Here is an 18,282-nt window from a genome sequence, read left to right as displayed (position 1 = left end):
TCATCGGTGAGTAGGTTTGGGTGGGTTGGTTTGTTGCTGCTTGGCGCAGTCGTCGCCCAGAGGTGACGAAGGCCCTGTGTCGGACTCCGACTTGGAAGTCCTGCTGCCGGACACACGTCGAACAGTCCTACAGTGCCTCTCGCCAGCCGGACTGAGATGGATTTCGGACTCCTGTTGCGGGTCCACGTCCAGCGGAAAGGTCCGGAGTTCCCATGGCTGTACCGGTTGGGGAGCCCGTAGGGACAAACAGAGACAGACTAAGTAAATATCTGCACACACAATTGAAGACAACTGCACATAAAGGTTAAAAAAAAGGTACTTTTTTTTTGTAACGGACTTACAGTGGTGTACAACTGAGCATGTGTGAAATTGAACGTACAATAAAGCCTCTAGTTTATATTGGAGCACTAGCCAAATTCAAAAATGGACCCTTTTCACATTTCTGGGGTTCTCAGAAGTGGAAGTCGTCATAGTTGGGTAAACCTCTATAGTGGTGAATGGAAACTACGACAAATATATATTTTTTGCATTCATATTTGAAACATTTCTATGACTTTGAGAGATTGTTAAAATTTGGTATTAGCCATTGAATCAGAAACTTTCATGTAGCCGTGATAACTTTTATTTATTTAATACAGAGGTGGTATAGGCCTTATGTAGCCCCGCCCCTTTTCAGCGCTGCGCTCGTTGTCTTTTGACTTCTGGTCTGTATTTTCACAGCGATCTTGCGTATTTATGAATGAACGGCTCGTTTTAAAATCTTCCCGGTCTACTGACATTTGTTAAGACATCTGCTTTAAACATTACAATCCTCATGATAACTTTCGTTAACTTTACATTAATTAAATCCACTTCAAAAGCGAATTACTCCTGGACAGCAATGCCATAGAAATACACAGAGCAACTGCAAAAACTGAAGTTCAAAGACAATATTCTAAAGATGGCGGCGCCCTCGTTGCTCTGGTGCATAAGGTCTATAGTGTAATCAATGTACATACGTTTTTTTTTTTTTTATGAAATAAAACTAAATTGACATTTAATAACTGATCATTTTAATAACCATGATGGCGCTTCTACTTTGGGGGCCTACCATTTCCTCGCAGGTATCTGGGGTGGAGCAGCGCGTGTCCTCATTGGACAGCATCCGCTGGGAGTCTCTGGAGCCAGGCGTGTACAGGCCGGACAGCATCAGCATCTCTGGGCTGACGGGGCTGGAGGGAGACGCCACTGAGCTGTACTCGTGCAGCAGGTGGAAATGCGCCGTGTCTGGAGATGAGGGCTGCGGCGTGGAGGGGTTGGTGCCGCACAGCAAAGGGGTTGTCCGTCCGTCCACAGACTTGTATGACCTGTGGAGAAAAAGACTGGCGCTGATTATCATGTAACTAACAGTGCGGCTGCGGTGAAATCAGTGTAATGCTTATTGTTTCAATGACTTCTCATTATAACATGTTGATGTAAGTGAACAGCCTGGTGTCATTATTCACTGCATTTCTTATCTCTCGCATTTAAAACTGTTGGTTTCCTTTTTTTTTGCACCTCTGCCATCATAAAGTGCAAAACTCAAAAATCAGCCACATGTAGACAGCAGCAAAGTTGTTAACCAGGAGAAATTGCACTTATCCCTTGAAAGGGCTGAGAAAAGCAGTGCAAGTGGTGTTCCCTAACCTGCTGCCTCTTCTCATTGCGACGTTGCTGGCGGTCCAACTCCAGCGAGAGCGCTCCTGATCCTGATACGGAAGGTGAAGCTCAGAGAATGTTGCGTCAGAGAGATCCTCAACCTGAGAGAATGAGAAGATTATTAAATACATACACCAGGCAACATAGGGCTTCAGGCTATACAAAATTAAAGGTAGTCCTAAAATGAAACATTTAGGAGATAAATGACAAATTACAGAATTGCTTAATAAAGAAGGTTGTTCAGAAGCACTTCAGTTCATTGAATGCAAATGTTATTTAAATGTTTATTTTATCATTATAAATTTATTACAACAAAACATTTTGATTCAAAACACTAAATGTTAATCTTGTTGTCTGACTCAGAACGAATTAGTTAATTTTATCAGTAATCAGACATTGTGTGGCAGTTTCCCCTTCCGGTCACAACACACACATACTTTAGTTGGAATAAATATGTCGAAACTGCATATGGACGCACAATTTTTCCTGACTGTCTAGATTTTAAATTAATGTTGCACATTTGTTGTTACATCAGCAGCCATTTTAGTTCAAAACCTATTGAGCTGCCTATCAAGAAAGCATTCTGAGGCATTATCGTCACATTCAAACCCTGCATACTTAGTGAAACAAACCTAGAATACCCTAAATTTCTAGGTAGGCGGCTTACGGTCTTGACAGCCTAAAATAACTACTGGGTGACCCACAGCATGGCCGTACCTCCATTGCATCGTCCTCTTCAGCTATTGGTTTTGCAAAAACGTCCACTTCTCGCCAACTACAGTTAAAAAGCAAAAGGCAAAATAATCAGCAATTAAATCTTTGAAGATTCATGTGGCTAATAAACACGTCGGGAAACTCAGTTTGTGTCTCTGACCTTGGGGTAAGGATCTCTTTATACTGTAGTTTCTCCACTCGGGTGGTGGCGGCCACAGACATGGGGATGACGATGTTATTGATGTCAAAAGGGCTCTCTCCTCTCCGTCTTCGAATAGTCTGTAAGAGTCACACACAGGCATAAGTAACTTGGTTCTCATGTGTTTACACAATCAGAGATGGAAAGCTTTCAAGAGCATCTTACAGAGGCGCTGCTGTTGAGGTGGAGGGGTGTGGAGGTCTCGGAGATCGATGGCTGTCTCATCAAGGGGCTGTGGGTGGGTGTGTTGAAAGCGGACAGAGATGGGCATGGACTCCCCATGTCCATATACAACTTCGTAGCATCTATAGAAAAAGTGTGTTAAAGGACTGAACTCAATGTTGATTAAGAGAGAGAGGAAAGCAAGCAAGACTGACGTGAATAAAAGAGAATGAATGAGAGGGAAAATATAATGAAGAACGTACTTTCTGTGCGGTCCAGCGAGGGTTCACGAGGTCTCTTGCGGCTGTGGCTCCTGTCAAAAGAACTGCTCTGCCGGAAATGCTGGCGAGAGTCAAGTTTACTGGCACTCATCGGGATGTCTAACTGCTGCCGGGACACCTTCTCTGAGCGCACCTTATGATGCGGCAAACCTGAGATAAAGCAAACAGGAAGAGGAAATAAGAGGAAAAACAGTCAAGTATGAAAGGAAGAGAATGATATAAAGGGTACATTTTATTACTTGTCAAATTAATATTTTTTTTATAAAATGAAAGAAACGTAAAGAGCCAGGGTGCGTCCTCACCATCTGGAAAGGAGAGGATGGGGTGAATGCAGGGGTCGAACTGTGCCAGTCTGTCCATATATATACACGTACGTACATGTGTATCTACATATATATAATACTCTACATTTGTTTTTAGAACTTTGTAATCTTTGTATTTTCGGGTTATTTTACATAATTTATGTATGAGATACACTGTTATTGTTCTGCACTATTATTTATATATTAATTTCTAACATATTTTGTTTTAATTGTTACGGTTATCTGTTTAACATTCCCTTTTCAGTTACTCTGCATATTTTGTCTGGTTATATCTTTTTTGTTGTTGTTGATTTGCTTTTTTTACCTTTAACTTAACATTTAATCTGTACTGTTATCAGTCTTAATCTTTACAGTTATTTTACAAAATGTATGTGTTGCTTTGGCCATTTTTTTTTAATCTCTTATTTCTAATCTTTAATGTTATCCTTTCTTTGTCAGTATACGTCATCTTTATTTTACGTAATTAATGTAAATAATTAATTGCCATGTCAAAATCTCAAACAATAAATTGCATTAAATAATACACAATAACCAATAACCAGCTACAGATGACTAAATCCGGACGCTTTTCAAAGTTCAATAATTCACACCCGGAATATGGGGAAAGGGTAAGCAACCGTGGCTGGACTTGTATGATGCCAGAAATAACTGCTGAGTCACTGCAGAGAGCAGCTAATGATGGCCAGACACTCACAGGTCACTTTAACTGCCCATAGGGGCTGTCACGTTTAGACCAAATTTAGACGCTCCTAAAGGTGTAAGAATTTGCCTCCATTGGAGAAAACTCGGCTCTTGACATTTCAGACACTGAGGATGCAGGGAATTTTCTTTATTCCCACACTTACGGACTGTGGAGAGGAGAGAGTTGGCGAGCCTGTGCTTGTCTTTGGAGGAAGGGTCTGAGATGCGGCTACCCAAACACAACTTGTGCTTGAGCGAGATCTTCTTGATGGGCTTGATCTTCTCCAGAGGACGATTCTGCCAGTGTCCCTTCAGCACACGCTGCATATGGAGATTCATCATCACATCTGAGAAAAGAAAAAAAAAAAGTTCATCATTTTTGTATTGATTTTGGTTTTGCATAGACCTCAATCTTAGACCTAAATGTAATAACTTTCTCCACCCCGAAAGTCCTGGCCGACCTCAAGCCCTCTAATTTCCAATTTTCGCAACATTTTTCTTGTTGAACATCCTGTTTTACTTTAAATACATCAGATTGTGTAAGTAAAATGGGTTGCGACAGATTCATGCTGACTTTCTTTTCTTCTTTTTTTAAACATTGATGCCAATTTTAAAGATGGGCCAGAAATTTTAATTATGGGAAAAAGAGGGTGGATTGGTATCAGGAAAGGCTATTAGTCAGACACAAACGTGTGCTGATTGTGTTACACGTACATATACATTTGCATATATCCATAACACATTCAAATGGATTTTCCAGATTTTCAATGCATTTAAGGAATACATTTTATCATTAGGCAAGTTTACTTATATAGAACATTTATTAAACAGTGGTAATTCAAATTGCTTCACATAAAAATGACTTAGAAAAATGAAATTATTTTTAAAAATGATAAAAAAAAAAAAAGATGTAAAGAAAAGTTAAATAGAAAAATGTATACATTAAAATTAATATGAGACATAAAAAAGGACAATTATGTGCATTCCATAGAAATCAAACCCAAAAACCTGGAGTTGCTAACCATTTGTCATTGCTCATTCAGAAGCCTTTTCATCCTTTGGCTACTGTAATAATATGAATAGTGACTGACCTAATGGTCTGTGTAAACATCTAAATAAGTGACACAAAGTGTACCAGACATGTGTGTAATTCTCCAGAAGGGGGAATCAGAGCTTGATTCTAGAATTCATCGTACTTTGGTTCCTCTTTCTATTTCCCTCCATCTACTCGGGTTTCACCAGCGGTGTCACCTGCCTCTTCTACGCCCATTATTCATTTGCACAATAGACGCCAGATTAGAGAGGACAGCGGGCTCATATTAATGAGGGAAAATACGTCTGTCTCAGTTAGTCTGATAAAGCTAGCCGCTACTGGCAAAGTTAGCCAGAGTCAGGTTGCACTGCTCTTTAAAATGGTCATCACCGCTAAGGTCAGGCAGATGAATGCATGATCAGCTAATCTGACCAGCACAGGGAAGGATTGCTGATCTAAGATGAGCTCTTCAAATCAAATGTTACTGAATTCTCAGACATGAAAAGCAAAAACAGTTCTGAGACCTCAGCACTAATGACCTGCTCCAAACCCAGAGCAGCCTGCAGATTATTTTAAGAAGTGCAATAACCAGATCCAGAATAATTAACACTTAAATTAGCACCTAATTGTTATGCAGTAAAAAATCCTTGAGGCAAACTGGGAAACAATAGGCGGAGGACAGATAGAGCTGCGCCGTAGACACACCTCTATATGCGTCCGTGTCAATGTACATGTGTGCATTCTGGAAAGAATGAAAGAAATGTAAAGAGCCAGGGTGCGTCCTCACCATCTGGAAAGGAGAGGATGGGGTGAATGCAGGGGTCGAACTGTGCCAGTCTGTCCAGTAGGGGGAGCTGGTGCTGGGTGTCTGCAGGAGGGGGAGCACATCCACTGCACATCACACACTGAGTGTTCAGCTCACAGCCACAGCGAGGAGCCACTGACCTCTGAGCGTGACAGAGAGAACAACAAGGAGAAAAGTTAGTGTATGTGTATGAATAGTAATTATGGCGACCAGTCCATAAAACAAACAAAACCCAACTGAAAAAACAAACAAAACTTTTTAGCCTGGCTAAATATGATATGATATTCAGAATTCAGTAAATAATATAACTATAAAACTTTTTTTTAGTTTTTTAAAGAAATTAATCATTTTATTTTGCAAGGATGTATTAAATTGACCAACTGTGACAGTAAAGACATTAATAATATTTACAAAAGATTTCCATTTGAAATTTTCTATGGACCAAAGAATCTAGAAAAAATATATCACAATTTTCACAAATATATTAAACAGCACAACTGCTTTTAACATTGATAATAACAAGAACTGTTTCTTGGGCTCCAAATCATCATATTAGCACGATTTCTGAAGGATCATGTGATGCTGAAAATTCAGCTTTGACCTCAAAGGAATAAATTGCATTGTAAAATATATTTAAAGATATTAATTTAAACAAATATTATTTCACAATATTACTGCATTTACTGTAATTTTGAACAAATAAATGAAGCCTTGATAAGCATAAGAGATTTCAAAAATATATATAAAAATTTTTTACCTGCAGCAAACTTTTGAACGGTAGTTTAACTTATGTATTAAACGGAGAGTTCATCAAATTTTTTTAATTCTGTCATCATTTATTCACCCTCGTGTCGTTCCAAACCTGTAAGACTTTTATTCATCTTTGGAAAACAAATGAAGATATTTTAAATAAAATCTGAGTCAGTATGCTTCAGTACGCTTCATTCACAGCTACGCAACTACCACTTTGACACTTCAAAAAGTTCATAAAGAGATCGTAAAACTAATCCATACGTAGTTTCGGCTAAATTTTCCGAAGAGAAACGATCGCTTTACACAGTATGATAAAAAGATTGAATTTAAGCTTATTAATGACAAGAATCTTTTTATTTTGGGGTGAACTAACACTTTAACAGTTACAAACAGACAGAAATGTTTACCTACACTAAAACTTTGCAATTCATGTAAAATGACCTTTGAGGGATGAAAATGATGATCAGTTTTGGGAACAAATTTAGGACATCAACGAATAAGGCAAGACTAAACTGTTTGTTGTCTGTTTTGCTAAACTGGTAGATTCAAGACATTAAGGATCCGTGAACACACTACACTTTTTTTGTGTCTGGCAGTAATCCCAGCTCCAACCTTGGTAGAATCAAATGTGAATTTTTTATGAGTTTTGCAGAAAGAGCCTTTATATCAAAGCATCTATAGACTCTCATCAATTATACTTTTTATTAATCTTAAATCCAGTCTTTCAAGTGCCTTCCACTGTGATCTTGCTTTTGTTAATAAAATCTCAGGAGCATCAGCGACTAAAATGTAGTTCTGCCAGGGATCAGCCTTTCCCTTTGTTTCCATATACTGGAGTCAACCTGATGCACTCATACTCTGCAGCAGATGACCACACATGGATCCTGAGCTGCTCACCCAGTTTTGCATGTGGCAGGTTCTCTAGTACTCATGTGCTCGTGTCATTAACCCAGAGCACAGCACTGGGTAGAAAGGGTTGCTATTGGCAACTGTGCCGGTTTTTCCGAGCCTATTCAAACAAGAGTGCTTCACATTAGAGCAGGACAGTTTGTACAGGGACCATAATCTCTGCAATCACACAGAAAACACCTGGAATTACAGAACTGATCTTCTTTCTTGGTTGTAATGAAATGCAAATTAGTATTTCACGATCCATTTTGAACATTTCAACATCAACTACTTTACTTACAATGAGATTAAGCTAAACAGTACGTTTCGGTCTTTGTCAGTGTTCAAACATAATGGTGTAAATTTTAAAAGCCACCAAGTGTCTGCCTCTAACTGGGATAGCGTTCATCTAGAGTGCTTGTTATAACGTTAGGATTGGACTGTACATCAGATAGCAGGTAGTTTATAACTGGCAGTGTGAGTGAATTTGGCTGTTAGTACATTGATGACACTGGCAGCATTTCTCATAACATTTCAAGAGCGCTGTCTCTGAATGACATCCAAGTGCTGTTATTTGTAATGGAGCTGAGATCGACTGGGGTTGCGCTTATTGTTTTAGCACATGCCTGCGCGTTCTCGCTCACAGTGGGCCTGTGTTATGGGAGGAATCGAGTTTTAAAGGCTGTTCAGAAAGCAAATAGATCTATAAAAGCAGTGCTAAGACTTTGAAGCTGTGTTATGAATGTAGCAAAATGCAAGTGTGAATAGGGCAGATATTGTTCCATCATTCAGAGGACAGCTGCCTGTTGGACAGGGACTGTAACACCATGTCATAACCAGGTGTGATATGATGAATGATAAAAGTTATGGTTTCAAGTTTCAATCCAAGTTTCTATCCTAACCAGCCAAACTAGTTTTCAAACTACATCCACTTGGCTTCTTCTTCACATGAAAAACCATTGAACCAAAATCCTGATCCTATATATTTAAGCACCAAATATAATATTCATAGTAACTTAGTAGTGTCAGTTCTGGAGCAGCACTGTGATCTCTGTAACACTGCAGTTTCTGTGTCACCTCTATTTAATCTGTAACCTTTGCAGGAAGCCTGCAGGGACCTTAAGGAGCTCAGTGCATCTTCAGTAAAACACATTCACAGGTGACACTGAAAGAGCTTGTTTGTTCCGTCTCACACATCTCTCACTACAGCTTTCAAGGCCCAAGTGACCTTCTTCACTTAGAATCTGACACATCTTACAGCAAAAATCAGTTTTTAGTCAGAATAAAGGGGGTTAAAATAAGTAAAAAATCCATCATTAGTGAATATTTTTAGTGCAACTATATTAGTTATGTGTCAAGTACTCATATCAGACTCAAGTGTGAACAGCCCTTTTTGCTCAAAACTACACCAGCCACTGGATCTTGAGAAGATGCACATCTCTCCTTACCTTACGATTGAGACTGGCGAGCGAACCGGGCCGGAGGACCCTGCGTTTCCTGCAAGAGAGCAGTGGCCGCGTGCGGGATGACACACATGTGTTGTCATGCACCGAGGAAGCCAGAGGGCCCAGCTCCAACTTCTGCTGAGACTCAGAGCAGCTCTGCTCGTCTGGGCTCGAGGTGACGGGGGAACCGGGCCGTAAGCTGGATGAAGAGAGGAAATAAGCATGAATGAACATGACCGTAACTTTCTTTTTGGGGTAAAATTTTAAATGAAGAGAAAAAAAATTAATGAATGCACCTTTAAATAATATCTATCATACCTGTTGATAACACCATTGACCTGTCTCACAGGTCCACAGCTTTTCTTCAAGCCAGTCTCTGTGACGATGCCATTGGATGATACAGACACTTCCACTCCAACAGTATCATGCTCCTAAAAAGACAAAATAACAAAAACAAATGTGATGTTGGAAAGGACACCCCACCAATTTTCCCCCTGAGTTGGTCTGGATGAGTTGAATGGTATCTTGCTGCATTTCTTCACTACTCTGATTGAATGAAAAGGTCAGCAGCGCTTTGCATACAACAGACAAAGAGATCGAGTGTTTGCAGCCCCTATTCTCAATCCTCTCGCTCAACAATCCCAGCATTCTCCTAGGCTGTGCGTAGGCCAGTATCATGGGCATTTTATCTGTTTGTATGGGAATAAACACACTAATGGGTCTTGGACTGTTTTATGGATTGATAAATGATTACCTGTAATCTAACAATAACAGTGAATAAATGCATTGGTCTTGAATTATAGTTTAAACTAAGTTCAGGGCTAGACTGGCTCTGTTGGTAGTGTATTTAATGTGGTCATGTGTCTGTGCTCCTGGCCTTACCCGTGCGACAGGGCAGGTAATGTTCTCTGTCCTTGAGTCACTGCTGTCCTCTGGTGCTGACTCACACACTGAGCTCACCCCAAGTACAACAGAGCCCTAGAAAACAAACAACCACACAAATTATAGACCAAAACTGAGAGACAATGCTTTTCCTCCCCTGTCAAAATCCTCAAATCTTTTTCTTTTAGATTTGCTAAGTCTACAAGCACACAGCAGATCAAATGTTTCTGTAGTAAATCACAAAAGATTGGCAATCTGATGGTAGTGTTAATGCACTTGCTTTAATTCAAATAAACAACTTTTTGAAATCTGCATTGGCCAATCACATTCATTTGATCTAAAACTGCAATTTGCAAAATATTTGAAAGAACCGTTTTCTTTTTAATTTTTCTACACATTTCTGAAGTTTCACATCGAGTCAGAAAGGTTTTTAAATACATCCATCACTTCACATGTCAGATGAAAGACTTGATGATATTCTCCAAATGATGTTTGTGTTTGAATCACACAGGGACAACAAGCTGGAGAAGCGCTTTGAAACAAAAACAGTGAGCTGAAGAAACATGAAACAACGATCCCACAAGAGTACAATTCACCACGGGAACATGAGAGAGAACCTGCGCTGCCAAGTTACCAGAGGCAGACGGCACCTCCGCTGGGTTAAAACTTAAACTACACTCTGAACTTAAGCTTAAACTAGAATTTCCATGATTCAAAATTTAAAAAAGCATGCGTGAATGTGCATGTTTTGTGTATCTGTGCACACCTTGCTGGAGCGTATTTGTCTGTAAATGTCGGTCTGTTGACGTATACGGTACTCCAGGTCTGAGACTTGGGCCTGTAGCCAGTTCCAGTGACTGATGATGGCGGCTCTGTCCACAGCATAACGGCCTTCTGCTCTCCTACATCTGGAAAACACACAGAAATATACTGGTTACAATTTAGGACAACAGTTTAACAAACATTTTTCATTCATGTTTTAGGCACTATCTGTCTTAATAAATACTGTTTTTAGCTAAATGCACAAATGCATCCCCATTGACTTTGCTTCTAAAATCCAGCTATGCGGTTAGTTAGCATATACATTCCAAATAAGATGAGCTAATTTGGTTTGAGTCATTTGCAGATTCTTTTAGTCACAATTTCCAATCCATTTTTCACTGCTACTACAGTCAATTAAACAATAAAAAAAGAAGAAAAAAAGTAAGGTGTAATGACAGAGTGAAAAACATCAAGTAACCTAGTTACAGCACATGGTGACGTGGAAGTGAGAAAACAAAACCGAGAAACAAAACCTGACAGGAAGTTAACCAAGAACATCAGTTCAATCCAAAACTTCCTCTAGCTGTTTGTATGTGTGTGTGAGAATTTAGCAAGCCATGTCACTGACCATTCGAAAATCCACTTCATTTGTTCCCATTAAAGCGTAATTTAGTCCACACAAATAATAAAAATAAATAAATAATAACATCGGGTCAAGCACCATTTCGAAAATGCACTGAATTGACCTCTGACCTCTTTACATTAGCCCCAGTACAATCTTGCATAACCTCTGGTCTCTAAGCTCATGCAGTGAGGCAACATAGAGTAAAGCCAGTGCACATAACAAAATAAAAAGATTGCAAAACATAAGGATAAATAAACAGCACATTTTCATCTGAAGCACAATAACATGAGTCAAGATTTCCCTGAATCAGAGAGAGAGAGAGACTTGAGAGATGAAAGTGAAGGAAAAAGAAAAAGCATCACTGAAACCACAGCGGAGAATGATGAGAAGAAAAATAAAATTTTTGCTGAAACACAAGACAGAAACATGCACACATCACAACTTTTTGTGTTTTCTTTTAACAGTCCAATAAGAACGCTCTTTACAGACTGGAATTACACTCAGCTCTGCTTCAGAGGAGCCTGACAACAACAAAAGAACCACACTAGAGAATATCAAATCAATGAACTCAACCAACAAGCCTCATTTCTACCCTTAGGATTTTTTGGTGTTTTTATCCTTCACTCTCAGATGTACACAGGGGCCAACTTTTTAAGGTCGTGTTACACTAATCTAAAGTTTGCAGTTCTTTTTCAATGGGAGAAAGGCAGAAGGTATCAATGCTCATCAAGCTCATGTACAACAATCCGGCCACTTCATCAAGCACGACTGTTAGCACACACACTGGGTAGTACAAACACATTTGCATGTCATTGAGCAATCATGTGTGACATTATTTACAACCAATCAAATGACATTTCCTTTTTATGTAGTCAAAGAACCACACTGCAGCAAGGCACTAGTTATCAACAAATAACATGCATGAAGTGTTTGTGAATGTTTTGAATGCTTGCATGGGTCCTGACTTGACTTATCACAACCAACACCTAAAGACCGACCTTATTTTACTTAGCATTATTTCATTAAGCATGACTTGTTCTTAAAGTATCAGTACTTTTGACACTTGCAATGCCTAATTGTATATTAGAGGCTGGAAAGATAACTGACCCAGATAAGAGCCCAAAATCTGTGATCGTGAGGAGATCGGGCAATGTGTTCGTACCAGGGATGGAAATTAGCACCCGCCACCAGCCAAATGCGGGTGATTTTGTGTTGTGGCGGGTAAACTCGCTTCACCTACCGGCCACCGTGGCGGGTATATAAAAATAGCATACTGTTTCACACAGACGGCGGACACTTTTAGAAAAGAAAAAAAAATGTGGCGTTACATCGCAGGCGTTAAGAGCTGGTTAAGAGGTCTGCAGAGAAAACATCTTTGCCTTAACTTAACATTGAAATCACTCGCGCCGGACGCGCTATACGCACCGACGGGAACGCGACGGTGGAGCGTTTTTAAGATTTCCACTCTGAAGGGTGGTTTCACTTTTTTGCGTTTTTAAGCCCCAAAAACGCCGTCGCCGTCTAAACGAAAGGCACATCTGATAAAATATTTTTACGTTTTCACCCGCGAGCGTTCTCGTGTAAACAGGGCCTAATAGTTTCATTGTTGGGACTAAAAACGTAAAACTGGAAGCCATAAAATACCACGAATCATCCAAATGCCACATCCAGGTAAAAAAGAGAAATATATATATATATATATATATATATATATATATATATATATATATATATATATATATATATATATAAGAGAGAAAGAGTGTATAAGAGAGAAATAGAAAATGTCAGTATTTCATTGAGACTTGAGATTAAATAAACTGCTTAAAGGGATACTCCACTTTAAAATGAAAATTGTGTCATCATATATTCACCCTCATGTTGTTTCAAACCTGTATGAATTTCTTTCTTCTGCTGAACAGAAAGGAAGATATTTAGAAGAATGTCAGTAACCAGACAGTTTTTGGTACCATTGACTTCCATAGTATATATTTTTTCCTACTATGGAAGTCAATGAGACCAGAAACTGTCTGGTTACTGACATTCTTCTAAATATCTTCCTTTCTGTTCAGCAGAAGAAAGAAATTCATACAGGTTTGAAACAACATGAGGTTGAGTATATGATGACAGAATTTTCATTTTTAAGTGGTATTAATTTTCACATGCAGTTACACATTGTCGGTTAAAAATAAGAAAGTGGCTGGTAAAAACATTGAGTGGCTGGTAGATTTTGAAATCCACCAGCCACAGTGCCCGGTGGACAAAAAAGTTAATTTCCATCCCTGGTTCGTACTAAAGCCAACACACACATACAGAAAAAAAAAAAATCATGCTCTGCCATACTCAAAAAAAGAAGAAAGGACAATGTACATTTGTTTCATTCTTTAATAATGCCATTTTGTTAATATTAAGAAAATTTAAAAATAAAAACAATAGAATTCACATTAACTATAACATTAACTATTCATCTTGTTCATAATTACAACAATAATATATTAATGTTATAAAAATGATCAGAACACCACATACGGGTATTAAAATGTAATCAAACTTTCAGATTTTCCAGGAAATGTGACAATAACAATAACACAAAATCTATTCCAAAGATGCAGACAAAGACAAGTATGAGGCTCCTGTAAACATGCTATGACTCCCTGGAACAAACTAAACAAACACCGTGACCAGTCGTCATCTTTACTGGAATGTCATGTTTCCACTCTTGCCAGTTCAGATGAGTGTTTTGTATTTTGTTTTGTGGTCTTCAAAATGTTTCCACAGGGGTTCAAGGTGGGGAGGGACAGACACATTCTGTAATAGACACAGTTTGCCACAAGAGGCAGCTTGTCAACATGAAATATTATGGAGTAAAGAGAAATGTGACAAGATTTTCTGTCTAGGTACACAAAGCTTTTGAAATCATAAGAGAACAAACTGAGTGACAAGTCTGATCTGAGTGAGCGTTTGTGGTGAAAAAAGATTGAATGTGCGCAGATGAGGTATTTCCTGACCTGTGGCTAGAGGAAGCAGGAAACAAACAGGACAAGGCCACAAAATGAAGAACATACACTATGTGAAGATCAAAGGCGGAAAGCTACATACAGGCATTAAAATGTAATCAGAAAACTAATTTTGCAGGATGTGCATATTCATTTTAACAATAACTACAATCTATTCTAAAGAGGCCGACCAAGACAGGATTGAAGCTCCTGTAAACATTCTGTATGATGAAATTACAACACACTCCTAGGTTGGGTGAGTGAGGATAATTTGCATAGACCAACATGATCTACAATATCTCAAATGGCCTACAAGCCTTCAAATCAGCCACGAGTCAATGACCGATACATGGCCGCTATGACACATCATGCCGATGTAGAATGAATAAATAAAAAGCAATACAACTAAGTAGTATTAATTAAATTCAACTTTACTCAAATGTTAAAAAAATATCAGAGGACAAGACCTTCAATTTGTCCCATCCAAACATCCTGTTCACAAGGAAATTTGTCAACACAGAAACAAAAAATGCATTAGTCAAGGGAATCTAAACAATAAAAATAAACAATTCAAAACGATAAACCCACAGGACTACTGCATTTTTAAACTATCAAATATGCTGTCAGTATCTTTACAGATTTTGCTACATTGTGTTAAATATGTGTAAATATATTTAGCACTACAGACATACCAGAGTGATGAAATGCATTAGTGAGAATATAAAGAACGTGATTGATGTTAGAGTTATAAGTGCAATATATCCTAAAAAGGAACTGGGTGCGGTGCTCATACTGACTGGCACAATGCCAAAGTGTGCGCAAAGAAAGCTGCCTCTCTCAGAAGGTGATCACAAATTTGGGACTTGCTTGCTTGAAGTGTTAAGCATAAACAATAAGCAGTGAAAAACAACTCAACGTGGTGCACAGAAAGCTGCGTCTCTCAGCATGTGAATGTAAATTCAGTTCTCTTTCACGTCTTATTGCGCTTGAATGGTCGAATACACGCGTAATTATGTCAAAATGCACATCGTTTGGAGTATTCATGTTAACACAGCCGGTTATGTCTCAAGTGAAAGTAAACAGTTGGGTGTAAACCGGATTTGTGTCAGTACAATGGATCCGTGTATTTGGTCTTAAAGTGACAGCAGCCTAATATACCTACCTGTCATTAATGTGAATCAAACTAACGAGAAAATAACTTTTTTTTAAGCTTTAATAATAATAAATGTATATTTAAATCATAAAGTGAAGACTATGAAATGTAGATATATATTTTTTGACATTTGATTACTACACTTCTGTACTAATTCTAACTACATGTTAAATAAACCTATTGTACCTGAAAAACTTAATTTGTTTAATTCATATTTTTTGTTCTATTGCATTTGTCCTATTGTTTGTAATTTGCTTCTTTTTCCCCTTATTTTTAATAACCTGATAAAATATCACAAACTAACTATAGTGATATACATAGTTATTGTGAAATAAAATTTCCCATATCGTGAAATAAAAATTTGGTCATATCGCCTACCCCTACTGTCGGTGATAAAACCCCAGCCAATTAGCATTTAAAAACAACCCATTTTTCAAATAAGCCACATTTGAGCCCTCAACTCGTGATGGGCATTTTTCAAAAATATTGTATTTGAATATTTGGGCTCATAAAAATCGAATATTTGTACATTTAAATGATGTTTAAAGAGAAAGATGTATTTTTTTTATTCATCAAGTTGTCACCATTTCTGAAGAAGCTTGCGATTAGGCAATATACACAACAAGCTTACGTTTTATCTTAAGGTTTTCTTGTAGTTGAAAACATTAACAATGTGTAAACAAAATATAAAGAACAAAAGCATTTAAGCAGTATAACACTAATAAAGACTAATAAAGCAGACTGCGCCAATTATCGTACAGAATGTACACTCGCGTCAGCATATGGTTATCGTGTTTATATTGTTTCACATGTTCATGTTGAGAAAAACAAACGAACAAATGCCAATCACATACAGCCAAACATTTACCGGCCAAACAATCTAGAAACCTTCAGCTGATCGTCAAGTGGGTCATTAGAAGAAAAGATTCACATTCACATGAGTGAACACAAAGAAAACAACAACAAACACTTCAAATGCTTACAAAAATGATAAATTAACAGAAAAGTGACCAGATTTCAAGATGCAGTGGATAATTTTGTGAAGAATCCTTGAATCATTACTGATTTTCTACATAAAGTATTTTTTTATTTATAATAAAATACTTTTTCCTATCCCAGTTTAAAATGCAGAGACAATTATGAATAAGCCATTTGCAGGTTAATTCATTTGTGGAGCTATTAAAATGTGGTTTGAGCATCCCCACACAAATGTTGTGACTTTGGGGCAGGAATATCTGTTTGAAAACAGTTATAAATTTAATAAAAGAAATAAAAAAAATGACATCAACCTTAAAGCGAGCATTTATACCCCAGTCCCATCTTTCAGCTGTCAATAAAACCAGTACACAAACAATGTTCAAGCTTTAAATCGATGGGAACATTACCAGACAATTTTATTCGGTGGAGCGCTTAAAGCAGGGTTCACCAATCTCGGTCCTGGAGGGCCGCTGTCCTGCAGAGTTTAGCTCCAACCAGCTCTAACACACCTGTTTGAAAGTTTCTAGTATGCCTAGTGAGACCTTGATTAGCTGGTTCAGGTGTGTTTAATTGGGGTTGGAGCTAAACTCTACAGGACATCGGCCCTCCAGGACCAAGATTGGTGAACCCTGGCTTAAAGGGATACTCCACTTTAAAATGAAAATTCTGTCATATACTCACCCTCATGTTGTTTCAAACCTGTATGAATTTCTTTCTTCTGCTGAACAGAAAGGAAGATATTTAGAAGAATGTCAGTAACCAGACAGTTTTTGGTACCATTGACTTCCATAGTATATATTTTTTCCTACTATGGAAGTCAATGAGACCAGAAACTGTCTAGTTACTGACATTCTTCTAAATATCTTCCTTTCTGTTCAGCAGAAGAAAGAAATTCATACAGGTTTGAAACAACATGACGGTGAGTATATGACAGAATTTTCATTTTAAAGTGGAGTATCCCTTTAAAATCATAGCTTGTGAGCAGAGAGCAACCACTTAAATGTCCCCAAGTGTAGCGAGACAGAGCTGATGATCAACAGAAATGAAAGGAGACATATACCTAAAGATCCTTTCTCTGATGGTTCTTACAAACTGTGAGCCCTGTATAGAACAAACCATGATAAAATTAGCACTTCAGCTAAGACACAATCACAGACCAACTCAAGCGCAAACGTGGAAGGACAGGGACGTCCCACCTCAAGGTCAGAAAACACTATCTCTCTGTAACACACACAGTCCTTGGGGATTTCGTCAACTCAAGCAGTACAGAAATGTGTGAAAAGACTGTGATCACCACATCATATTTTAGTAAAAAACAAAACTAAATATATATTTCTAATTATAAAAAAAAATATTGTTGACATTATTATAAAAAAATCAATCATTATTGCTACAGTTATTCATCATTACAAATATATTTTTATAGAATTTTTGTAAAATTGCTTATCTAATTCTACTTATATTGCATTTAAGGTATACAACATTTGATCAGTTCATGCATTCCTTGGGAATCGAACCCATCACCTAGGCATCTGCTAGTTCCATGCTCTTCAATACTACTAATAATAAATTAATAAACGTAAAAAACAAAACAAAAAAAAACAATGAATAAATAAATACACACATACCAATGTTGACAAAAGAACATTTCAAGCAGCGATTACTAACTTGTATCTGTTCTGTTTTTTTTTTTTATGCTGCTTGCAATGTCTCTTTGCTCATTATTTTATAACTGAGGATATTATTTAAAAGGGCGATATGTAGAATTCAGAAACCCTTGTTATTAGAGACACTGGTGGCCGACTGGCTGTTAAGTGAACTTAATGTTCATGTGCGCACATTTAACGCACAAAAGACTGAACGTGATTCAAGGCCCCGATATACTTGCGGCGAAGTTCTTCTTCGTTCTTTGCCAAGAAGTAAAA

The 18,282-nt window shown here is 38.0% G+C and overlaps 1 protein-coding gene across 1 annotated transcript in view; it reads right to left on the bottom strand.

Annotated features, from left to right (window-relative positions):
* The window catches only part of kansl1b (KAT8 regulatory NSL complex subunit 1b), a gene marked incomplete at its 3' end in the record, with an annotated part of 67,873 nt that continues 49,591 nt past the window's right edge, over positions 1-18,282 (bottom strand). Inside the window, exons 3-15 of the mRNA XM_079893359.1 lie at positions 10,610-10,751; positions 9,844-9,939; positions 9,280-9,392; positions 8,965-9,160; positions 5,858-6,017; positions 4,202-4,384; positions 3,016-3,183; positions 2,756-2,895; positions 2,552-2,670; positions 2,395-2,452; positions 1,666-1,778; positions 1,061-1,346; positions 1-216 (exon numbers count right to left, since the gene is read on the bottom strand). Coding sequence (XP_079749485.1) covers positions 1-216; positions 1,061-1,346; positions 1,666-1,778; positions 2,395-2,452; positions 2,552-2,670; positions 2,756-2,895; positions 3,016-3,183; positions 4,202-4,384; positions 5,858-6,017; positions 8,965-9,160; positions 9,280-9,392; positions 9,844-9,939; positions 10,610-10,751 — 1,990 coding nt within the window. The remainder of the gene's footprint in view (positions 217-1,060; positions 1,347-1,665; positions 1,779-2,394; positions 2,453-2,551; positions 2,671-2,755; positions 2,896-3,015; positions 3,184-4,201; positions 4,385-5,857; positions 6,018-8,964; positions 9,161-9,279; positions 9,393-9,843; positions 9,940-10,609; positions 10,752-18,282) is intronic.

Source organism: Squalius cephalus (assembly GCF_949319135.1).
Source record: "Squalius cephalus genome assembly, chromosome: 1".
NCBI classification, from domain to species: domain Eukaryota; kingdom Metazoa; phylum Chordata; class Actinopteri; order Cypriniformes; family Leuciscidae; genus Squalius; species Squalius cephalus.
Note: the sequence above shows the minus strand (reverse complement) of the source record. Positions and strands in the feature narration are given on the sequence as shown.